General features: G+C 46.9%; 1 protein-coding gene and 1 pseudogene across 1 annotated transcript; one reads left to right on the top strand and one right to left on the bottom strand.

Annotated features, from left to right (window-relative positions):
- Positions 1-25,268, bottom strand: LOC119047773 (signal-regulatory protein beta-1-like). The gene is made up of 6 exons (XM_053671410.1): positions 25,153-25,268; positions 15,973-16,293; positions 10,072-10,392; positions 9,166-9,498; positions 4,882-4,990; positions 1-4,347 (listed from the first exon to the last, which is right to left on the bottom strand). The coding sequence occupies exons 1-5, from the start codon at positions 25,220-25,222 to the stop codon at positions 4,884-4,886; spliced, it is 1,152 nt and encodes a 383-aa protein (XP_053527385.1). The 5' UTR covers positions 25,223-25,268; the 3' UTR covers positions 1-4,347; positions 4,882-4,883.
- Positions 16,538-18,469, top strand: LOC119047772 (L-aminoadipate-semialdehyde dehydrogenase-phosphopantetheinyl transferase-like; annotated as a pseudogene).
- Positions 25,269-26,528: the final 1,260 nt, after the last annotated feature.

Here is a 26,528-nt window from a genome sequence, read left to right as displayed (position 1 = left end):
TGTCTGACTTATTACATTAGCATAATGCCTTTAAGTTCCATTTATGTTGTTGCAAAGGAAGTATTCCTTTCTGGTTTAAAATGAATAATATTCCATTAGACATAGGCATTCACCCACTGATGAAGACTTATGTTACTTCACTTCTATGTTGTAAGTAATGCTGCAATAAACATGGGAGTGGAGACATCTCTTCAAGATACTGATTTCACTTTTTGTTTGGATGTACACCCACAGGGCGGAATCACTGGGCCATACAGTAGTTCTATATGGAACTACCATACAGTTCCGTACTGTATGGCCCATTTTTAAAAAACCCTCTACACTGGCCGAGCCAAACCTCTGATTGGAAGACTTTCCCTGCCCAATCTATGAGTTTCCTGACTCTTTCCTCTTTGTCATCTCATCTGATGTTAATGCCTTCTATGCATTTTTTTCAGTCAGTGATTGTATTCTTCACCTCTGTGATTTCTATTGGGTGCTTTCTCATATTTTCTATCTGAATGTTGACATTATCACATTGTGCATCATTGTCCACCTGGGCAGGTGAGCATCTTTAGAAGCATTTTAAAAATTCTGTCGGGTAAATCACTTATTTCCCCTTTATTAAGGCACATTTCTGGAGTTTTATTTTATTCTTTTGTTTGGTACACATTCATTTATTTCTTCATTTTCCTTGACTCTGTTAGTTTCTGTGCACTAAAGAGGTACTTCTTCCAATTTTGGTGAAGTAGTCTCTTGTACAAGAAGGATCTTAAAATTCAGCCCTGTTCTATTATTTGGTTGTCTCTCCAAACTTTGTGACTGTCCAAACTGCCTTGTCCATTCTTAGTGGCTCCCAGTTAGTGAGGTGACGCTTCAGTGTCCTAGGCGGGGATCTCAGTCCACACCTAGTTGCAGGCTGATTGGAAGCTGGATATTCAGACAGAAGCACCTGAAGTATTCAGGTAGACCTCCCTCGGGGCAAGACTCAGAGATAGGAGGTCTGACTGCTTTCTGTGATTTTGTTGTTGGTTTTTGTTCTCTACCAGCCTGTGGGACCCAGAAACACAAGCCCCACGGCCACCAGAGCCAGGCCATCAGTGGCTGCATCCCCTGAGCAGCAGCCACAAAAGCCAAGGGACCAGACATGTATGTGCACAGGCTCCTTCAGTGGGAGGAAGACAGGACCCAGCGTGCACAGGACCCGGTGTGCAGCAGAGAAAAAATGTACAGATAATCCCACTCAGCTCCTTGGTGTCTGGAGAGGACTGTTGGCCTTAGATGTGGGTTAAATTAGGAGCCTGGTCCTCAGACTGCAGCTTTTATAAAAAGGAACTAGGCCTCTTTAAGGGAGAGACTACAAAGTGGGCATCTCTCTCTCTGAAGCCTCTGCACTGAGCCCTGCGGGGATAGACAAAGTCCTCACAGCCCATCAGGAGCTGCTTCCTTGTTCACTGCCCTGCTGTGAGCGTTGTGGACTTCAGCCAGATTGATTTCAGATCTACTTGTTTTGGGGGCTCATCCCTGAAGAAAACTTTGGAAATTGGAGTGATAGAGGTTAGGTTTAAAGCCCATTCTTCAAGGAGAAGCTGGGAGTGTGCATTTCCTCGTAATTGTGTGTCTCCATGTGGGGGCAGAGTTCATGGTGAGACTGTGTCTCATTCTCTTCGATTTGTGTAGCTGTCAGTTTTCTCTTTTGTCTAATGTGTGGGGTCTCTCAGGTAGTTTTTGGAATTCTTTCTCAGGGAATGATTCCATTAGTGGCTGTACATTCAGTGAGTCTCTGGGCCAAGCAAGTACAGGTGCTTCCTAAGACGTCATTGAACAATTAGGTTTTGCTTAAAAAAAAAAAACAACTTATTTATGTTAGCCAACAAAGTCAACCAGTTCCATGTTTGATGTTCACAGAGAAGTCCACGTCTGAGGGCTTAACGAATTCCACTGAATTTTGTTACGAAGATATGGTTGTCCTGCTGCCAAACCACAGACCAGAACCAGGGCTCGGGTCAGGCTCCTTTCACACCCAGAATGAAGACCGAAGCCAGTTTATTAGATGATAGTAAGGAGAAACTATACATATTTATTCATTCTAATTTGTGTGTCTTTTTTCGATCCTCACCTGAGGACAGGTTTTCATTACCTTTAGAAAGAGAAAGGATGAGATAGATAGATAGATAGATAGATAGATAGATAGAGAGAGAGAGAGAGAGAGAGAAACCTCAAAGTGAGACAGAAACATCAATTGACTGCCTACTTGTAAGTGCCCAACTGGGGATAGAACCTGCAACCTGGGTACGTGCCCTGACCAGAAATTGAACCTGAAACCTTTTGACCTGTAAAATGCTTCAACAAACTGAACTACACTAGCCAGGGCTAATTTGAGAGTTTTGACAGAGCAAGCTTAAAACGAAGTCATCGAGGGTAAGAAATTGGAAGGTATAAAGGAATTTCTAATGGGCAGGGAATGATTGCGTGAGATCTAAATGCCCGGCCAGGTACAAATTCCTGGGCCTCCCTCTCTTCTGAATCATGTCTATGAGGACCAGGTTTGGGGAGAACTTTGGCTCTGACCACCCTTCAGGCTTAAGTGAAGGTCATTTTTTTTTTGCTTTCTATACTGTCTGTGCCTCTGGGACCAGTTTGATCTGGCTCAGTCTGGTCCTACCTGGGGCTCTGGGAAGAGGTCTGCTGTTATCTCCTGAAAGTAAAAAAAAAACACAAAAAAACTTAGGTCTGGTTTTAGTGTTAGAGCCTCATTTCAGTAACATTAGAATTTATTCCAATTTCTCCTCATGCTAACAAGCGTGTCCCCAACTTTGAAGCAAATGTTGCTCTTGCTGCCTTTAGAGATTTTTGGATCCAGGTGCCAGCCTTTGAGCATGGAAAATTTTCCCAGAAAAATCTGGGAACACCTTCAGGCAGCCAGGCCACTGCAGGACTTTCAATGTCATCACTTCACGGGGCTGGAAATCCACAAATGATGTGAATTCCATGCTGAGCAAGGGAAGAGAAGGATCTTGTCACACACAACCTCGTTCCAGGCCTTGTGTGTTTTCACACGTTGCTCTCCCCTTTAAAGCCCCCACACTTCTCTGAGGCAGCATGATTCTCAATTTTCAGAGAAGAATATTGGCTCAGAGAGGGTCAATGATTTGCCCACGGTCACATAGCTGGTATGTGTTTTCCAGTATCTGAACCCAGGTCTCTGCCTACCAGACCTCAGAGGGAGCCTCTCTGCTTCATCCTCTAAAGAACTATGGACACACTGCCCCTCAGTGTCTGATGGGTCACAGGACAGTGTGGTCCTTAATGGGTCATCAGGTCCAGAGGTTCCTACACTTAGACACTGTAGGTCAACACACTTAATATTCCAAGTAAGAATAATTTCTAATAGTGTGCCAGTACTGGAAATGTCACCTTACAGAAGAAAGCTAATACCAGGAAAATAGAGAGGAAATAATTCATTTCTTCATTCTATTAAGAATATTAATTGACTGTATATGTTCAAAAATCACTTAAGATCTCCAGAGATAATCATGAAGGTATACATTAAGGAGAAACCATGTATTCAAGAAAATCTACTAAGACCAGGCAAGAAAAGTGAAATTCTGTGGTGTTTGAATCAAGATCCTGCCCCTCAGCCCCTTCCACTCAACCAGATGAAAACCACTCCAGACGCGAACAACCTGAACACAGGCCCAGCTCCCAGTTGAAACAGTTCAGGGTTCTCAGCTCACATGATATTACTGTACCTCAGATTCATACTGTCCTTTAGAAGCAAACAAAAAATTTTTAAAGGCATATCCATTATTGAACCACAGCCAATCTGAAGGCGGCTACCTCACTGTATCACACTATACAACTTGGTCACAGCATTGCTTTCTCTTCCTGTGGCTCCTGGTTGATGGTGTTGGATAAAGGTCTGATGGCATCAATGTCACTGTCCCTTCCATGTCCTCAATTCTCAGCAGCCCATTTTTCCTCCAACCACATTTAAGTCATGAGTGAGAGATAACGGCCCAGGTGACCATCTGGGGTTCTGTGTGTGATTCTGAGAGGACCATGGATGAAGGCCCAGGTCTGGGGGCATCACGGATGGTGAGAAGGGGCACTAGGGGCCCATGGGCAGCAAGTCTGCTCAGGGGAGAGGCATTTGAACAAGAGGCGGTGACACTTCCAGCCAATCTTCTTTTCCTTAGGCTGAGTGTGTCCTATGAGGAGGGAGACTGTGGAGATGGAGGGTGTTGAGCAGCAGGGGAGGAAGGAAGGGGCTGCAGGAAACAGGGTCTCATTTAATTATCTGCTCATCATTGAAGAAGTGTTCCCTGCACGTCTCCTGTGTTCCGGGCTGTCTTCTTCCTGACATGCCTGTTGTGAGAGAACATATAGCACCTGGCATAGGACTCTGCCACCTCAGCCTTTCTCCCCAAGTACTGACGTCCTTTCCCCATCCCTTCCCCTCTCTCAGAAGGAAGATCAAAGCCAGGACAACCCTCAGAGCAACAGGTTCAGGAATTCTCAACAATACTCTAAAGTGTGAATTCTTTAACTCCCTAAAGACCAGGGATCAAATAATCCAGAGATGGTCTTCAATGGAACCACCCTCTCAGCTGCCCCTCATTCAACTCCCTCTGCCCACTTCCTCCAGAGAAACCCTAAGATCTTGAGGACACCCTTTAACACCTTTAATCCAGCCCACCTCCTACAGAACCCACCCACTTCATAGGAAGTGAGAATCTCCTAGAGGGATCTTAGAGATTCCTGAGTGTACTGATGTACATGCATCACCTTCTCTTTATGCAATGTTACCTCTGACCCTGTGTGACCCGTGGCTGGCCCCTTCTGCTGACCTTACCCATTCTGGGACAGACCTTGGCCTGCTCTCCCTATCACACAACTTACAGTCAGGCTTTCCACGTCCTGTGGACATAGAGGGCAGAGACACCAACCACCAGCAGCACCTTGAAGCCTAGGAGGAGCCCTACGAGGACGTCAGTAGATGCTTCAGGGCCTGAACACAGAAAAACAGGAGGAGCTGTTAGAGAAAACCATTTCCAGGGGCCTGTAGTGGCTCCGTCTTGGGCTGCCTGCACCCACCAGTGTGCTGAATGTCTTTAATCCCACTCCGCTCTCAGGCTCAAGGCAGAAATCAGAGTAAAGAGCTTCCTCATCCTCAATCACCTCCTTCCTCCTTTGCCAGGGCTGTCTTCCTTGAGGGAGGGGGTGAAGAATATGTGTGCTTAGCAACCCGTGAGTCTGACCCCTGTTTAACTGACATGAACCTCATTCCCCTATGAGGCAGGTAGTTTCATCCTCAGTCTAATGAGGAAACAGAATCTCAGAGAGTTTATGGACGTCACAGATTAGTAGGATTCAAACCTACAACATACATCACTGTTGCTTTTTTGATGATCCTAAGCCCTTGTCTTTTGAGGGAAAACAAGAGCAACCTCTCAGAGTTGCAGCAACAATGTACTTCTCATGAGAGCTGCAGCTGGAAAACATCCTGGGATTCAAAGAAATGCACAAAGATTGGGAGGTGCTGAAACACCATTCAGGGGGCTTTGACCCCAAGGTCTGTGTCAGCTGAAATGTTTCTACTGCACAGAGAAAGTCATATCTCAGAAAGAACACCTTTACATTCTTTGCAGGTGTATAATGACCCATTTTTGTTTAAATAAACAAGGACATTAAATAATTCATTATAATTTAAAATATCCTTAATGTAGGACTGAGGAATTCACCATATTTCCCGTGGGAAGGTGGAGAATGGCAATTCTCAGCTGAGAGGCTCTCTGGGACTTACCCTTAGGGGAAGGGAGCTTCACTGTCAAGTTTGCACCACTCCTAGAGGACAGCCTGGGTAGAGGACAGGCTGAACAGGGAGTATAAAGGTTCAGCTCCCTCCCCTCCATGTAAACATTTCTCAGAGAATGTTCTTCTGTCCAGGTCTCTGTAGTGTGGCCAAGTCTGGAGCCTGCATTGCAGTTCAGCAGCTTCCTCTGCTGCTCCCTCACTCCCTCTGCTGCTCCCTCACTCCCTCTGCTGCTCCCTCACTCCCTCTGCTGCTCCCTCACTCCCCCTGATCCTGACAGCCCCCCACAGTGAGCTTCCCACGCTCATATCCATTAACAGTTTACTTCCAAGGTGAATGATGTGTGGGAGGCAACTGTGAGCCTTCTGGAGAGCAAACTCTAAATTGCAATTTGGAAACTGGATCACTCATCAGCTGGCTGGTCAGGAGGACCCAGCACCAGTGGGAGGTGCAGCAGGGGTGGCCCAGCAGGCCCTGTTGATGCAACTGTTAAAATTCTCACTGGTGGTGAACTGGGATGGAGTAACCAGAGGAAGAGATTACCTGGGCATCAGGCATTTGGAAGTGAATTGGGAAATGGTCATTATAAGGACAACGGGATTGGATGACTATTGTTCGGGCATCATTCCTTTGGAGAAAGACAATGAAAAGTTTGTGTGAGCCAGAAGACTTCTTGATAGTATTTCAGATTCTTTTCTTCTAGAGTCAGAGGGCAGAAAAGGCTGAGATTTAGGCCAAGGACATAATTCCAGGGGTAGCAGAGGGACAGAGAAGTTAAATTCTCTAGTTCAATGAGGCAATGTTGGGAAATAAGGGACCCTGAGACTGGGGCCTACGGGCCAGAGCACCCAACAACCTTCAGTCCCCTTCCAAGCTGCCGGGGACAGGGGCAGCAGCACAGCTACTTATATCCAAATACAGTCTCTCCAAACCAAAGAAAAAACGCACAGAAAGTAATTAAATGGCACATGCAACTGGGTGTCATAGAAAAACTAGAGAAAGTTAAAATAACTTTGAGTCAAAAGAGAAAAATCACCAAACCCCAGAGCAGAATCTTCCATGTGGCACCTTCCCACCCCCACCCAGACACAAGGCACAGGGCAGCTAGCGGAGGGGCTGGGAGCTGCTGGGGATGCACCACCACCAATACTGAATCCACCCTAACTCTGAAACACTGCACAGTGTCCTGGAGACCAGAGGGCACACAGATCATGGCAGAAGGCTTCAAAGTGAGTCTGCTTCAATGGGTCAGAACAGAGTCCCCATAATCTGTGAATATGTTAACTTACCTGGGAAAAGGATCTAGTCATAGTGTTGAAGTGAAATGGGGATATTTTTTCAAATTTTCCAAGTGGAGCCGATGTAATCACAGAGATCCTGCTACGTGAAAGGGGAGGCGGGTGAGCCAGAGGAGGAGATGGAAAGACGGGGACAGAGCTCAGAGTGCTGTGGGGCCTCAGCCGAGGGTGTGGGCAGCCTCTGGGGCTGCTAAAGGCAAGGACCCGGATTCTCCCCTAGATTCCCTGGAGGAGCGCAGTCCTGCCAACCCGCTGCAGTCCTCTCCCTGCTAGAGCTCAAGATAATAAACCTGTGTTGTTTAAGGCACCAAATGTGTGTGATTTGTTTCAGTGGACACAGGAACCTAATACAAATAGGAGATTTAAAAGGATGGATGAAATTGAAGGGGCAGGCACAACTTTAAACACACAACTTCTGTGGAGAAAAGGCAAAAACAAAACAAGGGACAAAAGGCTGTTTGGAACTGAGTGTTAACTGGAAATAGAAATAGCAGAGGCAGAAAATGTAGAGTTCTGAAAGACAAAAAAGGGCAAAAAATCTGAGGACTTGAAACCATGTTCTTATTATTAAAACCAACCATCTACCTTATGTCTGCATTGATATATGTGGATTTTGCTATATTGACAGAAGAGAGGTTCATTTATCTAGAAATACTGTAAAGCACCCCAGTACCACAAACATGACCAAAAAGATGTGCATTGTTGTGCCACACCCACTGGCCCAGGACTGCAGCGACCTGAATCCTCAGATGCTGGTGTAGACTGTGACATCCCAGGGCAGAGGGTCACAACAGTGCATATGTACCTTGTGCATATGTACTTTGCACTTTGCTTCAGCCAGTCAACCCAGAAAACCCAAAGCCATTCTCAAGTTAGTACTCAGCAGTGCTCGGGCCAGGCCCACTGGGGGAACACGGAGGTAACAGCCTGCTTGAGACCCGTGAGAGGTGGAGACTCACAAGCAAACCCAAGGAGGTGCAGGGAAGATGGCAGAGACTCATCTCTCCTGCTTCCTGTTCAGTTCTCCTCTGACCCCTGGAGATAACACCAGGTTCGAGCACAGGAGGACTGGGGGGATGGAAGAAAGGGCACACTGACTGGGGACCCGAGGATGGGGAAGAAACTCAGCATTCAGGCATCGGAGGTGGCACTATCCTCACACCCCAGCCCACAGTGCAACCCAGCTGTGGCACTTAAAAAGTCTAAAATCAACAATCTGTGTTACTGTCTCCGAAAACAAGCAAAGGGGGTGCAAAATCCACCCAAAGCAAGCAGCAGGAAGGAAATTATAAAGAAGGCAAATATCAATGAAATTGAAAATAGAGAAACTCACTGAAACAATAAGTGGGTTCTGTGAAGAGATTCATAAATTGAAAATTTTCTACCAAGACTGATGAAGGGAAAAAAAGGAATGACACATTTTCACACCAGGAGGGAAATGGGATGGCACCGCCAACCCGCAGACATCAGCAGTGTAATGAGGGAGCATCTGAGCAACTCTGCAGGCCGACGGGGGTGATGACTGCTGGTCCATTGTCCCAATCTGGGGAAAAGGAGGCCTGTGCTGTAACCACCCATGGTCACTTGGAGGACTTGACCTGAGTCAAACTCCACGTCCCAGGGCTCACTTCTTTTTACAGAGCAGCAGTTCAGGAATTTGTGGGTGACCTTACTGATGCGGATGGAAAAGTCTAGGATGGAACAGAGACCAGGAGGAGGTTGGAGAGAGCAGGGAGGGGGGAGGGGCTGGCGTGGACAGTGGACAACAGGTACTGTTAGGAGAAGGAAGGGACAGGCAGGACACTGTGAACACACAGTGCTCCTTCAACACACACCCCTTCCTCTTTCTTCCTTAAATGTGTATCGATGTGAACAGATCTATAAATATATGTACCTAACTCTCACCAGTGGTGACTCTTGGAGTGTGCAGTTTGAAAAGGGGATCTCCCTCTAAACTTCTACTTTCTATCAGTAAACTTCTAGATTTCTCTATATAAGCACCAATTTCTATTTGTAACATTAAAAGCAAAATAAAATGTAAATATAGCTGTTCAGTTGGGGTGGAGGACTCACCAGAGGGTCCACCTGTGCTCAGGACGTTCCAATTAGCGGGGGCCTCCAGGGTGAGGTTCCTGCTGACGGCCGGCTGCCCATCGTGCTGCACCAGACAGGTGAGCACCACGGCCTCCCCGCAGGCAGACGAGTTCACCAGGATCCAGCTCCCCCAGGTGAAGGTCCCATCCTTGTTCTCTACTCGAGTTAAGGGCATTTCTGTTTGAGACATGTTTCCGTTCTTCAACCAGGTCAGCTGTAGGCTCTGGGGGTAGAAGTTCTTCACCTGGCAGATGATGATGTTGACTTGGTTCTCTAACATGATGTGTTGGGAAACCTCCATTGTGGGCAGAACTGAAACAGCACAGGGCAGAGGCTCTGACCTCGTGGACACACAGATCACAGAGGATCCCCATAACGTAGCTCCCCCACCACAGCAAGGGGGCACCCAGGAGAGTGCTGGGTATGCAACAGGTGATCTGACACTGAGGGTTCACCTTCAATATGAAGGTGACATCACTAGGCACAGTGCCCTGCACACAGTAGGTGCTCAGGACTGGCAGTTGCTAGTAGGGTGATATGAGCGAGATCAAACCAGTACAGCCCTGGATGCAGTCAGAATGTAATAGCTGTAGCAAAATAAGTGAAATCGCCAAGCATATAATGGCTTGGTTTACAGTGGGTGCTCAATAATTGGAGTTGCCCTTGGTAAAGTGGGTGAAACTACCAAGTACCATTGCAGGTCTTCATCTGGTCACTGCCATTAAACAGTGGTGAGTGACAGGCACCTCCAGGGCCTTGTGATGGGAAGGACTGTCGGGAATTACATTCCAGGGAAATCACACTCTGGAGCAAATGGCCGGGGGAGGCACAGGCTTGGAGGGTAGGAGCCAGGTGTGGGCTCGGGCTGGGTGTGAGGGCATCTACCTCGGATGATCTCAGACAGGTTGGCAGTCCCACGAAGAGGAGGGCCCCCCTTCAGGGTGACGTGTTCCACCTGGCAGATGACCTGGGAGCAGACATCCCCCTGGGCCAGCCGCACCGAGGCTGTGCTGGAGATGCTGTAGGGAGGGCTGTCTCCCTCTGGGTCCACGGTGGTCTGGGAGGCTGGGAGCTCGTTCCCATCTTTGAACCATCTCAGGGCGATGTTCCTGGAGAAGAAGCCGTGGGACTCGCAGGTGAAGCTCACTGTCTTCCCAGGTGTGGCCCTCTCCGTGGGGGCTGACACCACGGGGGGAGAGGGTTGGGCTTTAAAAGGAGCACAATGAATGAACAATAAACACGACTGTGATCATCACCAGCAATGACAAGCATGTGACTCTACTCTGTAAGGACCATTCTCGTATATTGTTTTCTGTCCTCTAACAATGCTGGGAGGGCGTGTTACTGTTCTCATCTTACAGAGGAGGACACTCATGTCCCCAGAGGTAAACTCTGAGTGACAGGCAGGATGCACAAGCAGCTCCAGGACCTACTTCAAAGGACACCTTCCTTCGTCCCCAGGTGACCTCCCACCCGTCTGGGCTCAAGGACCTCTCCCTCTTGCCATTAACTCTCCTGTCTGGCCTCCCTGACACCTCCCCATCCTCACAGACGGTGTTCAAAGAGTAAATGCAGGGAAAGCTGTGGGGACCGGGACCCCATAAAGTGATAGAACAAAGCTGAGGAGAGGTGCGGCCAGGGCACATCCCAGTCCTGCCTGTGAGAGGGGACAGCAGGCACTTCTCCTTCCCGGGCTGCAGGGAGGGTTACATCAGGTAACGGAAGCTGCTTTACTTTGAGTGAAACAGACGATGCTTCACAAAAGTGAATAAACACAGATTCATCTTGAACCTGCATCTAATTTATATGTGGAACTCTCCCATCAACTACTAATAAGTTTACTCCGTAATTTTCATTATTTCAACAAATATTCCAGTAGGGGCAAATCTGTGCCAATCACTCAATTTCAAAGGGATGGGCTTGGGATGATTTTCTGATTTGGGGTTCTTACCTTGCGTCAGTTTTGGATTAAAAAAAGAACAGTGCTGAGAGAGTCAAAGGCGGTTAATTTCCCGATCTTTATGAATGAGAAGGGGTGTAGACACAGGCCCAAGAAGCAGGCAGACTCCCTGCGTGTTGTGAAAGGATTTCCCTGATCCCAAGGATCATTGAATCAAAACCAAGAGCAGTTTCTCACTGTACAAAGATTCTGCAGGGTGTCTCGAAATTTTTAATTATCACCCAACACCATCTGTAACAGGGGGCACACATCAAATATGAAAAAGGTTTGCATTTGTAAATATTTAACTTGCAGTATAAAATTCATCGAACATTTTGAGAACATAGTTAAGGGGGTGTCACTTGAATAAGTCAAGTTACACAAACCCTAGCAGCCGGAATGTCACTATGGGGGTGGAGGCTGGGCTCAGGTACCAGTGATCTGGAGCCTGTTGGGCTCCTGACCATGGGCCGATACCTCTGTGACCCTCAGCTGCTCACCCTCCCACAGCCCTGCAGGCCAGCTCTGGTCAACTCACTTATGGCAGGAGGCTGAGACAGACTGAGTGCAAAAACCCAGATGGGAAAAAAAACAAAGGAAACAACCAAATTGATGTTATCTCACTTAATTTTTTAAAAATCATCCCCTCGGGAAACAAGTTTGACAAATTGACTTTCAAAACACACACAAGCCCTGGGTCAGTGGATTGAGTGCAAGCCTGAGAACCAAAGAGTCGCTGGTTCGATTCCCAGTCAGGACACATGCCTGGGTTGTGGGCCAGGTCCCTAGTACAGGTTGCACGACAGGCAACCAGCCACACATTGCTTTCTGTCCCTCTTTTTCTCCCTCCCTTCCCCTCTCCAAAAGTAAATAAATAAAATCTTTAGAATCACACACACACACCAGGTCCCTCACTGGTGTTTCCCTGCAGATCAGCTGTTTACAGACCCTGGGAGCATTTTCAAAAAGGAGAGCAGATTTTAGCAGTGACGTGCTGGTGTGTTGGGGCAGGAAGGGCTCTGGGGCAGTACAGTGAGTATTTTGTGGGGACTCTGCAGCCTGTTCAGACACAAATGGGTTTAAAGATGGGAAGGTGTCCCCAGACATGGGTTCAGATCCCACAGGGTGTCTGGGCTGTGTGTCCTCAGTCCTCGAGAGAGCAGGGTGCCACTCTCAGCCCTAGTCTGCTCCATGGAAGGTGTCCCTGCCCCCCCCCCCCCGGCTCATTTTCTTGGGCCTCTGATGAGCTGTCTCTGGCACATGAGATTCTGAAGCCCCCACACCACCCAAAGGTGTTGTTCTCACAGCCCAGCAGCAGGGGGAGCCACCTTTGTCAGGGGAAAGAATGTGAGGTTTCCTCTGTGACCTCAGAGAACATTTAGCTCAGGGCTCTCTGTCTCTGGATAGTGAAGAACTTCAGCTGCCAGGCCCCCGTCTGACAGTTGAATCAGAATTCCCAGGGTGGAGCCAGGGTCTGGGGACCTTTGCAACGACTCCCAGGTGATTCCAATGAGCAGGGAAGGGTGAACAGCACAGAACCCCACCTCCAACCCTATTGTATTGAGACTCGAAAAGGAAAGTGACCCATCCAACGTCCTGTGGCCTGAGCCTGTCATAGCCCACAGTCATCGAACATCTGCTATGTGTCAGGTACCACTCTGAGCACTTCGCATGTGGTCACTCACTCAGGCCTTGGAGCTGCTCCGTGAGGTCACTGCTGTCACTGACAGGTGAGGACACCAGGCACAGTGTGGGGAACAATGGGTCAGAGGTCACAGGCTGGGAAGTGGCAGAGGTGGGATGTGGGCCCAGGCAGGGGTCTCAGCACAGGCGCTCACCTGCTGGGTGCTGACGCTCAGTGACACCCTGACCCCCGCATTAGGGGCTTTCTAGACACCCCCTCCTGTCCTCACAGACCCCTGAGTGAGAGCTGGGATTATCACCCCTGTACAGGGACACTGAGGACCCCAGGGACACTGAGACTTGCCCAAGAGCACCCAGCAGTGGGATGACGCCATCACTCACCGAGGCTCCGCCCTCTCACCAGGCTCCCTGCAGCCTCAGTCCTTCCTGCAGAGGGTGGGGAGAGCGTCCACTGTCTGCAGGTGAGGACACAGGGGCCCAGCAGGACAGAGTGGGCCACGCAGTGAAATAACACCCGATTTGGGGAGTGACTCTGTGCTGGGAGATTCAGAAAGAGCACCTGAAATCCTTCCACTCCCCAAAGGAGTCCATGATTGTCACCATCTTACAGAGGAGCAAAGGGAGGCTGAGAGAGATGAAGGGGCTGTCTCCTCACCCAGTACTAGGTCCTGGGACTATTTGCTGTGGCCCCAATTCATGTCCATCCATGCAGGTCACAGCATGGCTTTTTCTTCCTTTTTCCTCTCTGAGAATTTTGACTTTAAGGAGTAACAGGGAAGAGTTAACTCCAAGTGATATGGACTCAAGCCCCTCTTGCAATAATTGAAAGACGTGACCTTCTGAAAAATGAGTCCAGAACATGAACTTGGCTCAGGCAGGGTCCCAACCAGCCTCAAGGAAGTGGTTGCCCCTTCTTGTTCTCAGTCTGTAGGTCCAGGATTGTTATTCAAGGTGTTTCTGGGGGTGCCTTGGCCCCTCTCTGCTCTGTCAAGGCCACTGTCCCCAGGCTGCTCCTGCAGGTGCTCAGAGAAGGACAAAGAGCACAACGACAAAGCGGAAAAGCCTCCTGGATGCTCCTGTGTGCTGAGCCCTGTCACTAGGAGCAGGGTCACCACACGGTGAGACTTTGTGTACCTGTCTGATCTGGGTTGTAAAGTTGTCCCACCCACCCCACAGAACCTGATAAAAAGTGCTTACTGCTGAAGACAAAACAATTTAAGTTTTAAAGGAGAGGTTTGGAGCTTTCTGCACACTTTGACAAGCACCCAGGTTGGGGGAAGGTAACGGGGTGGCAAACACCAGGGGCTGTGAGTCAGGCTGTTTGGGGTCAATCATGGCTTCCCTCCATGCTCACAAGTCAGGTCCCCTCCCTGAGCCTCAGAGTCTTCATCAGGCAACAGTAACCTCTGCCACAGCACCGGTTATCAGAGTCAATGTCATGAGGAAGGTAAGGCACCTAGAAAGCTGCTGCTCCTGCCCTCTCCCGCCTCCCTGCCTTCTCACCCAGGGCGTCCTCTGGGCAGGCGGCTTGGAGAAGAGGAACCAGGACTTTACCAGGAGACAGCAGACCTGAGATGGAGCCACACACTGTCTGTGATTGCCTCGGCAAGGGACATGCTATTGGGAACTACTGTAAAAAAATTCAGAAATTTTTTTGTCCTACCAAAAAATTTGGGATAAAGCCACCTCCCTGGCCAGTGTTCAGGGGCTGTAGAGAGACTCCATTGCTACTGCATCTAGGACAAAAATGGGCAATAGCCACACAAATTCAAATAACATACCCTGTGACCCAGCACTGCCACTTCCAGTGGGCATCTCCCTCTTGACCAAGTGACACATGGACAAGGTTCTCCCCTGCATCCTGTTCTAATAGCCAGAGGCTGGGAACAACTTATATCCATCAACACACTGTTAATGAACGACTCTGTCTCCATACACTGGAGGATGAGGCAGCTGTTGAAGAAGGGGCAGCTCCAGGTGCTGATGTGGATGCTTGACTTGGGGGGATGCGGCTAAAAGTTCGAGAGGATTTCAATCACCTTGGGCTTCAGGGTCTGGTGTGAGGGCCATGTGAACCTTTGAGAAAACAATGAAAGGGATGTTCTGGCCCCTTGTTCAGTGGTTTGGTGTAATTTCCTGTTATTCAGGACCTACTATGCGCCATGTATTCCATGAAAAGAGGGTCCTATAACAGGGCAGGAAGGAATGTTGCTTAGACTCAGATTGGGCTCTGGGATGACCCCTCACTTACTAGCCATGTGACCAAAGACAAAACCACCGTCACCTCTTGACCTCAGGCTCCCATCTGTACGTAACGGGTCAGGCAGGATGGTCTAAACATTCTCTGTTGGCTGGCATTCCAGGATTCAGAATCCTGGGTCTCTGGCAGAAAATCCTAAATGAACATTTTTGCTGCCTCAGTAGGGTGACCCTGAAGACACCCTCATGGGGACTCCTACTCAGGGAGAAGGACAGTGTGAGAAAACTGCTCAGAACCTAAGTGACAGTGTGATCAGGTCCCTGAAATAAAGGGGGTTCATCAGACAGACCCACAGTGAGCCCCCAACCTCTGGCACCTCCTCCCAGCAGGGCTGGCAGAGTGAACAGGAGTCTGTGGCCCTTGGGAATGTCTTCTCATGTGATGCTTCTGAGGAGGAAATAAAGGAACACGCCCCCTCCCTGCCCTGCATGGATCTCCCCCAACTGCAGGGAGGAGAACGAAGCTCCGTGGGGAAGAGCTCTGCCTGCTCAGTCCCCTGCAGCTCCCACAGCACCCAGAGGGGAGCCCGGCTCCCAGCGGGTGTCAGTGAGTGTCAGTGAGGGGGGCTCGGCCACACTGAGGGGAGGGCTCTCTGGAGGCAGGGGAGAGGTCTGACCTCATGATGGGCAAGTCCCTCAGACCTTCAGTTCCCTCATTCCTGCCCCAGGCTGGACAGAATTGGAGAAGGCCAGAGCTAGGGAGTCAAGCAGATGAGGGTTTCAGACTTTTCCCACCCTTTACTGGCCATAAGGACTAAGAAGATAGCAGGACCTCTCCAGGTCTCAGCTTCTCTGTCCTACGGAAGAGGTGACATCAGACCAGGAATCAGACCCTGACTATGAGCACCCACAACCTGATTCCTAGTTGCTGCTATAAAAACAATGGTCTTTCTTATGGACTTATTGTCGCACAATAGGGACAGAGGATCCCACACTGTACTCACCACTCACGATGAGCCGAGTGACTACTCCAAACTTGAACTCCATGTCAGGGTTCCCTCTGTGGAACGTCACACAGTAGTAGGTACCAGCGTCTGCTAGGGTGATGTCACTGATGCGGATGGAAAAGCCCATCACGTATCTTCTAGCATATGCAACACCTGTTACTCGGGGAGAGTGGCCTCCTCCTTGACTGTAGATTAACTCCCGGCCTAGCCCTGTTGCCTTGAACCACGTGATGGGCCCCAGAGGAAATATGGGGGTCATGTCGCAGCTCAGAGTGGCCGTCTCTCCTGCTGCCACCTGCAGCTCCTCACCTGCCCCTCCTGGAGGGAAACACAAAGCAGCTATTTATCCATCCATGTGTGATTATGTGGGTTTTGTCAAGTGTTTATCAGCAACAGCTTTCATGGACTGAGTGCACACCCTGAGTGGGCCTGAGCTCAGCACATTGCATGTGTCATACATGTAACCGTCACAACAAGCCTGTAATGTGAGACCCTATTGGGAATGAGGAAACTGAGGCACCGAGAAGTAAAGTGATGTGACAAAGAGTGGGTTTAAATCATTCCCTGCAAATGGTTCTGATTGGTGCCGCCAATGGAGAGTGTGTGCTGGGCCTTTTCCTGTGATGATTGGCTGCCCAGCTGAGCCAAGTGGCTGCTGGCAGGGTGACAGATGCAGCCTGAGGAGCAGGAGTGTGTCTGTCAGTCCTTTTGTGCCTGAGACACCAGCTCAGCCATGGCTGATCTTGTAACAATGACAAAATTAGCTGATAAAGACCCGTTGAATTTTTACCCCAATTTCAACTTCAACATCTCTCACGAAAGGGACTGTGCTGCTGAACCTGAGCCTCAAGTAGGAATTGATGTAAAGAGAAGAAGTTTTCTAAGTGATGTTTCAATTTCAGAATTCTCTCAGATTATGAAAAGAAAGTTTACAAACAAAGAATAAGAAACAATCAGAAGCTTTAAGGATGAATGCACTTGGTTGGATGTTTTACATAAAAGCTGTCAGGGTTGGACTAGGATTTGAACTTCAATGGCTTGCATTTGCTATGTGCCCATTAACCCTTATAAAGAGGCACAGTGGCTCTGAAGGGAGAAGAAGAAAAGGAAAGGAGGTTGAAGAACAGAAAACAATGAGGACCATTTGTTGCAGTGACTCTTAGGAAACCATCAATGATTGTATCACCTGCTGTTCCCATGGCCCCTGAAGATCCTTCATTTACGGACTGTTGTTGTTGCCTCACAGAAGAAAGTTTGATATGAAATGGTACAAAGTAACCATATGACAACAAAGAAGAGTGAAACCTGTTTTGTATTATTCTGTATTCAATAAAAAGTTAATGCCTGATGCAATCAAATTTTATTTCACAAAACAGTATGAAAAAGAAAAACACAACTTTTCCTATTAAAAAAGTACACTCCTAGCCCATCTGGTGTGGCTCAGTTGGTGTGGCTTCAGCTACATCCTTGTAGCTGAAGGGCTGCGAGTTCAATTCCCAATCAGGACACAAGTGTAGGTGGTGGGTTTGATCCCTGGTACCTGCTTAGGCTCAGGTGACCCCCATCTGAATGTGCCCAATCCTCACTCCCAGTGAGGATCTCAGGTCGGGGCACGTAGAGAGGCAACCAATGGATGCTTCTGTCCCAGTGATGTTTCTCTTTCCCTCTCCCTCACTCAGTCTCTCCAAAAAAAAAACAAATGAAAAAAGTGTCCTCAGGAGAGGTTAAAAAAAGAAAAACAGCGTTCTATCAGTTCACCAAAGTGTAGTAGAAGACATGTTTATCTTTTCTTTTTCCCCCAAATCACATTGAACTGACAGAAGAAATAGTGATGGGCGGCTGAATCTTCAGTGATACAGGATACCCCATTGTATCCCGAGTGGCTTTACTGGGCTTTATTTTATTGCACTTCACAGGCGTAGCCTTTTTTACAAATGAAAGGCAGGAAGACGGAGCACCAGTAAAAACACGAGGAGTCGTTTCAGAAAGTCTGAACCTGCACCTGCAGTGCCTCCCAGGCCGCCTGCTCGTGCTTGTCGCAGAAAATGCAATTATGCAATAAAGGAACATTTACATTTTTGTTTTTAAGACAACCTATAGCAGAGATAATTATTTCTAAAACTTTTTCTTGGCAAGTGAACTCTAATGAATGTACTCGCTTTTTAATACAAAATGGTAACACATGATTTTGTAGTTTTTTTCCTACTAACTGGCTATCTACTGTTCATACATACTTCTGTGGTATGACTTTCCCCGGCTCTAAAGCATTCTACTGTACAGCTGATGTCAGGATGCTTTGACCAGAGGTTAAGTGTCCAAACATAACTGACTTCAGTAACCAAGCACATTCATTACTCACACACACGCAGCTCACATGTGTCATTAAGGACTCTGTTTGGACTCAGCCTCAGGGTGTTTGGCCTTAGGCTTGTCTCCTGGTCCCAAGAGCTGCTGCTGCAACTGCAGCTTCACATCTTCACAGAATTGCATCTAAAAGTCAGGAAAGGCTGCTCCTCTTCTCATGTCTCAGTTTGTCAGTGAGGAGTGCATTTCCCACGAGTCCCCAGAAGATTCCTCCTCGGTTCCCTGGATTCAGTTCCCTGGGTCAGCTCACTGAGGAAGCGATGGTTAGACCCTGTGGGAAGTGGACTCTGTGAGGGGAAAGGAGCTGAGGGAGGCCGGGAAGGTGGCATCAAGGGGACACCCACAGCCTTCGGAAAGGGAGGGGCCACTGCTTACTCAGTGTTCCTCTGGGTCAGACATTTGGTTGTCTATAGATGTCACTGTGAGCAGTGGTGCAGGGAGCGCCCTTGTGACCATGTTCTGAGGTGTGTGCTTAGTCATGTCCTTGAGAAGGGTTCTGGAAGTGGGATGATTGGTTCAAAGGGATTAGACTCTTTTAGAGCTTTGATGAGTATTGCCAAGTAGTTCCCCAAAACACTGTGCAATGCATGCTTCTAGCTAGTTCATATGTGTGATCACCCTTTTACCCCCACTTGTATGTTGCATCCACCAACGCGAGAGACATTTTGTCAGAAACTTTCAGGATTCAGAGATGTTATTTTATCGGCCAAAGTTTTAATCTGCGCAGGGGCGAACCCTCAGAGTGTCCGGAGACACGGTGCTCATAAGAGCTGCAAACGAGAGCCGCCCTAAGCGCTCACAGCTAAGTCTTTTTATAGACGCGAGCAAGCAAGCATTGTATAGAAGCAAATGTGGCTGTTAGCTATTGGCTACTTGGTGGCGCAAGCATGACCTAAGCTTTCTGGGTTTTGAGTAATGGAAAAATTTTAATCTAGACACTTGAACAGGTGGTCCTCTACTTGTTCAGCCCCATTGGTTTTGTAGTTCCGCCTTCTCCACTCCCTATGTTCTTTCTTAATCTCCTTGTGGTTTCTGCCTCCAGGCTAAATCTCTTTAAGGCAGTCCCTGTTTTATTCTCTATTTTTCTGGTTTCAACACTGTATACTCCCTGATTGACTGTAGATACTATTTTTAAAAAGTAATCTTTGCCATTGTCAGTGAAAACTGGTACCTTATTTGTAAATTTTTTATGTATGTCAATACAAATAGGGTTGATATGTCAGTGTCTTTTATTTTAATAAGCATGTCCAAATATTCTTGTAAATAATGTGTTTTAAAAGGATCAAGTAGCATTTATAACAGAGAAAGCATTGTTATCCCTAGCATGAATGCAAAGGGGATATGAAAAAATGTCATCTGTCTTGTCATTATAATAATAAAATGATTGACATTGAAATAAGCAAAAAGAGTGGGTTTAAGTGCTGAGTCTCCTCTGGAAGTGCCACCCTTCCCCAGACATTTCTGGCTGTGCACTCTCTGCCTCATGGAGTGTCCCACTTATGGAACATTGTGGGGTGGGGCCCTGAGACTTCTCTAGACCACTGAGCTGTGCGCAGTGAGAATGTGTGTTGTGGGACGTGCATTTAACTGCAAGACCCTCTATGGAGCAACTTCCCTCTGCCACAGAGATGCCCATGTCACGCAGGGCTCTGCTCCCTCAGCCTGGGCACCTGAGTGACAGTGACGTGCAGAGCTCCCAACACACAGTGATCAACTCATTCAGATAAGAAGTAAAACAAGGTCTCAAGTTCCTGAGATTTTTTCCCCCATAGTATAATCATGTTACATTAGATTCCGAGGTTGATTTAAGAAAAGACCAAAATTTCAGTGGCTTGAAACAAGTGAAATTGATTATTTTATAGTTCCAGAGGTCAGAATCCATAGTTGGTATTACTGGACTGAATTCAAGATGTCAGCCAAGCTGCATTTTTGGAGGCTGTTCCCTGCTTTTCCAAATTTAGAGGATGCCCACATATCTTTTCTTATGTTTTCCAGCTTCCCATAACTCCAACCTTTTGATTTGTTTTGTTACTTGTTCTTCTCTGACTTTGATTTTCTTACCACCTTTGTATAAGAATGCTTGTGATCATATTGTGTCCACCTGAAATCTAGGATAACCTTTCCATATCAAGAGTCTTAATGACTTCTACAAAATCTCCTTTTCTAAATGAAGTAAAATACTCCCAGGTTCTGGGAACTAAGACATAGACCTCTTTTGAAGGCCCATTGCTCTCTGCACCAGGCACACCTCTATGACTGTCAGAGAAACCAGTGCTACAAGTAAAACACCCATGTATGTGGCATTGTCACACTGTGTGAATGACAAGGCTATGCCTGGAATCTGTAAGGACTATTCTAGCAGTGGACTGGTGAAACAGTTTGACAAAGGAAACTAAAAAGCAATCACAGGAGGAAAATGAAGTGGTCATGAATAAAAAGAAAGTAAGTAAGTAACACCCCCCCAAAATTAATAGGTCAAAGCATAAATCACAAGAGAAATTAGAGAACCTTAAGAAATGTGAGAGTGAAAACACAACACAACAAAGCATATGATGCAGGCAAAGCAGTCACAGAGGGAAATTCATAGCTGCAAATGCATGCATTTAAAAAGAAGAAAGAGGCCTGGCTGGTGTAGCTCTGTTGGCTGGAGCATCGTTCTGTAAACCAAAAATTTGCAGGTGTGATTCCCACTCAGGGCACAAGCCTGTGTTCTGCAAACTTTGGTCCATGCCTTTGGTCCTAGTTGGAGCATATATGAGAGGCAACTGATCAATGTTTCTCTTCCTCTCTTTCTTTCTTCCTCCCCCTCTCTCTATCAATAAATAAAAATATTTTAAAAAAAGAAAATATCATAAGTGAATAATGTTACTATGCACCTTAAGAAATTAGAGAAAGAAAATCAAAACAAACCCCAAACTTAAGGTATCAGAAAGAAGAAGATTATAAAGAGTAGTGCAAACATAAATAAAATGTGAGTAGAAAAACAACAGAAAAATCAACAAAACCAGGAGTGGTTCTTCAAAACACCAGCACAATTAACAGACCTTTAGTTATATTGACTAACAAAAAAGGAGAGAAGATCTAAATAAGTAAAATTAGGAAAAAGGACATTCTTAAAATTTTTATGGTAACAAAACTCAGTTACAATTTACAGTAGTGATGAACGATTCAAAAGAGTAAGCTAACAATTTCATTTTCAGTAGCAACAAAAAATATAAAATACTTTGGCACAAATTTAATCACTGGAGTGAAAGACTTTTTCACTGAAAAGTAATAAGCATTGCTGAAAGACGTTGCAGCAGACTTAAATGGAAAAACATCTGTGTTCATGGGCTGGAAGACTTAATATTGTTAAAATGTCAGTAGCAGCTAAAGCAATCTATGGATTCAACAAAATATCTATTAAAACATCAATGGCCTTCTTTGAAGAAATAAAAGTTTATTTTGAAGCTCATGTAAAGTGTCAAGGGGCCCCAAACAATGCAACAATCTTGATAAAAGAATGTAGTTGAAGGACTCACATTTCCTGTTCGAAAAACTCAGTACAACTACAGTAATCACAGTAATGTTGTCCCATCATGAGAGTAGATGGAGAGACCAAAGGGATAGAACAGAGAGCCCAGAAAGAAGCCCTCACAGACATGTGAAGAGATTTTCAATGAGGCTGCCAAGACTGTTCAATGAAGAAAAGACAGTGTTTCAGTATCTGGTGCTGGGAGACTGGATATCCACATGCAAAAGATTGAAGTTGGACCCTTATCTTATATCATAAACAAAAGCGAATGCAACATAAACAAAAACCTAAATATAAGAACTAATACTTTAAAATTCTCAGGAAAAAAAAGCCATAGGCAAAACTCTACATGACTTCAGATGTAGCAATGATTTGTTGAATGTGCCACCAAAACCACAGATGACGAAGAAAACAAACAAAGTCCCTCAGAGGAGGAGGCAGCTGAGGCACCACCAACAAACCCTGTGTTCTGCTCTGTTCCTCAGCTTCCCCTCAGGGAGAGAGTCTGTGGGTCACCTTTGCAGAGTGTGAGCTGGTGAGCCCCTCCCACTCAGCGCTGTGTGTGACCACAGCCCCCAAGGAGGCCACGTGCTATCACAGGGCGGGTCCTTTCGTGCCAAGAACAGGAGACTGACTGAATTTGAAGTCAGGAGAAGAAGGATGGGGACAGGGAAGGGGAACGGCTGAGACCAAAACGGGAGAAACAGGAATGAATCTTGGAGGGAGAAGTGGGGGGGAAGGAGGAGGAAGAGAGGAGAGACGTCAGAGCGTGGAGAGGAGCGGGAATGACACACTGTGCGTCTGTGCTTCTGTAAACCTCCCACCACACCCGTGACCCAGGCCTTTCCCTGAACTCCGGACTGTATGTCCAACCGCCCACTCATGTTTTCCTTTGGATGAAAGAACACATCTCACAGTTAAGATGTCCAGAGTGAACTCCTGAATTTTCCCAACTCTTTATACCTCATCTGAGGCACCTTTATTCCTCCAGATGCTCAGGTCACCAACACGTGGAGACTTGCTCTCCCACCCGAATCCCGTGCATCAGAAACCCTGTGGCTGCACTTCCTCCTGCACCCAACTCTCCAGCTTCCCCCATCTCTACTGTCCTGTCACTTCTCTCTGTCCGCATGAATGCTCTACCTGCTTCTCTCTGTGTCCTGTCGTCTTTTCTCAACTAAACGCTATGATATTTTAAACCTTATGTCACATTATCTCACTTCTTTCTTCAAAACCTTGCAATGGCAATCTTTTCACACTGAGATAAAGCTAGAATACCTGCACAAAGCAGGAAGTTTCTACTCTCAGAGACTTTGCACCTGCTGTTCCCTGACAGGAAGGCTCTTCCCCCAGATGACACCAAGGCTCACTCCTGACCTTCTTTAATGTTGGCTCAAACTTCCCTTCTCAGTGATGCCCACCTGGACATCCCTGTTTAACATACATACCAACTTACAGATCCCCCAACCCTCGTATTCAGCAATGCTTTCATTTCCCCCTAAAACTTATCACTTTCTGATGTTCTATAATAGCTAATGATGAATTATATCTATTGCTTACTGTCATTTCCCCACTGGGATATAAGCTCCACAAGGGCAGCTACTTTATCTCTTTGTTCACCAACACACCCCGAGCTTCCATAATGTTCCGGTACATTGGAGGTATTTAGTAAATATTTGTATTACACATGAGAATTGGCCAGTCACACTTCTCCCTGACACTCTGAAGCTTACCTTAAGTGGGAAAATTTGTGTATTCATGTCAGACACTGAGTTTCCCAACTACATGACTTAGTGAAAAACAAAAGCATCTGGTGCATGTGCAGGAAGAGGAAGAACCCGAGAGCAGAAAACCACGAACCCTCTCCCCCAACACCCACCCTTCCCCACACCCCTTGGCCCAGGTGGCAGAAATCTCATGGGATGGATGTGGGGTAGTGGGGAAGTCTATGAGCCCTAGGATCAGACTGTTTGAGTTCAAATAGTAGCTCTACCATGTACCACTGAGTGACCTTGAACCTCTTTGTATTTCTCTTTTCTCTTGCATAGTTAAGGGTGACAAGAGGACCTACCCTGGAAATGATGATCACATGAAATTACAGACACAGGAATGTTCAACAGTATCTGCTCATAGTGAGTGTTCAAGCAATTGAAAAGGTATTATCATCCTACTTCCTGGAGCTATGATGCTTCGACCAACATTAGAGAATGTAGACATGGGTAAAAATGTAACTACGGATGTAGATCACACAAGGAGGAGATTCTGTATCTTTTATCTTCTTCTTTCCTTCTCACCCCCATCAATCATGGAAAAGAGATGCCAAGATCATAGTGCATAAAATTCCACTCACTTTACCAAGAGAGATGCCTGCTTGTCTTAAAAGTTTGGAGAAGGTAATGGGTAAGTTTAGAGAAGCAGAAAAGAGAGAAGGTGTTTGAGAGACAGAGAGAACTAAACATCTGTTCCTGCACAGTTCCTGTAGACCAAAAAACAATTTGAAGCAAACAATAAGGAAAGGCCTTTCAAAAATCTCACGTGTGTGTGCAGTCCCTCACACTCTCTTATACACACACACACACACACACACACACACAGATACATGCATCTCAAATGTATATAGAGTATGGACTCACATGCTAGGACACAGATTGTTTTGAGGATTAAATGAAATTGTAATAGATTTTTATAATCTATTTTTAAGTGCTCAGTAACATACTTGACACACAGGCACCATGCCACACATCATCAACAAAAGTTCCTGAGTAAACAGCAGAACTTGAACTCAGGGTCTCGGAGTGGCCTGATGGGAGATGACTATTCTTCAGTTTAGTTCTCTGTGGTTCTGATTTCCCCCAATCAGCCTCCACTGAGAAGCCGTATCACATGGTTAAAAGAACCAGCTCTGGAGCTGCTCTTCCTGGACTTGAATCATGCTGAACCACTGCCTCACACAGGTGATGTTGGATACGTTACTGTCTCTGCCTCAGTTTCCTCATCTGCAAATTGGGGGTGACAGTCATACTTATCACACAAGGATGTTGTGACAATTAGGGGTTTTAACATTCACAAAGCTGTCACTGTTGTGGTTTGAAGCATCATCTGTTTTGATGCCTCTGGTACCCAGAATGAGGCGATAGACCCACAGAGAAAAAGCCCAGATTCCTGATTTCATGCGCTCAAGCCTTCTGTGAAATCACTGGGTGACGCACCCTGTTTTTGTTGGAGGTTCTAAAATTTCTGAGGGTCAGGAGGAGGTCCAGAAGCAGGGAAAGGGAATTGTACCCCCAGAAAATGCTCACCTGTGAGGCCAAGCAGCAGAGTCAGCAGCAGGCAAGGAGGAGGGTGGGGCCAGAAGGCAGGGACCAGCATCCTGGAGGCCTGAGGAGCCTGCTCTGTCCCAGTGTGTGCTGGGAGAGCCCGGACTCTGCTCTGTGGGAGGAGAGAGGCCCCACCTCCTGTGATATAAGGGGAAGTGCCCAGGACAGGGTGCAATGGCTGGGAGACAGTAGCCCACTTCTAGATTCCAGACAGTTTCTATTTCCAGATTGTGACATAGAATCAGGCAGAGAAGGTGGCGTCAAGGTGAACAGATGTTTATCTTATGTTCTCAGAGACTTGGAAAAGCCTACAGGAAATAGTACTTCCCCTTCTTGGGGCCTCTGCTCTCCCACAAACCCCTCGCACCAGCTGAGATCTTCATGGTGGTGCCCCACGTGGGGACCCAGGAAAAGAAGGGTTTGTGGTTGTGGGCTGTTCGCCAAACTCCCAAGTCCAGGACCCTAGGATGTAGCCAGCTGTGGCCTCATCCTCACCAGCCTCACCAAGAGCTGCCCAGCTGAAGGAAGAGGGTTCACCAGTGCCTGGGCAATGTTGGGATGGAACCTGGTCTGCTCCTGAATGAGTCCCTTGTCTAGTCCTTTATTGATACCACTGGAAAAACATAGCCAAATGCAAGTGTTCAGTGGGCCTCAGAACTTGTACCTGCTCCCATCTGACACACGGAGTGCTATCCTCACTTCTGGTGGCAGAGAAAGTAGGTTATATGTCCACAATTATACTCCCAGGCATTTATGTTAGAGAAATGAAACATTATGTCCACACATAATCTGTGCATGATGTGTATAGCAGCTTTCTTTGTAATAACAAAAGACTGGAAACAACCACAATGTCCAAGTATAAATGAATAGTTGAATAAACTGTGATGTACCCATGCAAGAAAGTATTAATACTACTCAGAAATAAACAGGAATGGATTATTTACATGAGTAACAGTTTGTAAATTTCTCAAAGGCATTATGTTGGGTGAACAAATTCAATCTCAAAGTGTCACATACTGTATGATTCTACTTATATCACATTCCGGAAACTACAGAGTAGAGAGCAGACTGGCACTGGCAGAGGTTGGCACAGTGGGGATGGGGTCACTGTGAAGGCGAGCACAGGGGACCTCTGTGGTCATGGAATTGCTCTGCATCCTGGTCATGGTGATGGTGACACAAACATACACCTGAGGGACCAACACAGGACAGCAGGGAATGTTACAAGATTCAGCTGTACACATCAACCTCACAGTCATTATAATGTAGACACTAACTATCCTGTAACCCCAAATTAAAACATAATGGTAGTAGAGGTGTGGGGAGTAAAAAGGGTGTGTGTGCGGCATGAGGTCATG

The sequence above is a fragment of the Artibeus jamaicensis genome, unplaced genomic scaffold (assembly GCF_021234435.1).
Source record: "Artibeus jamaicensis isolate MK-2021 breed Jamaican fruit bat unplaced genomic scaffold, CSHL_Jam_final contig_685, whole genome shotgun sequence".
Classification (NCBI taxonomy): Eukaryota; Metazoa; Chordata; class Mammalia; order Chiroptera; family Phyllostomidae; genus Artibeus; species Artibeus jamaicensis.
The sequence above is the reverse complement of the archived record's forward strand: the minus strand, read 5'-3'. Positions and strand labels throughout refer to the sequence as shown.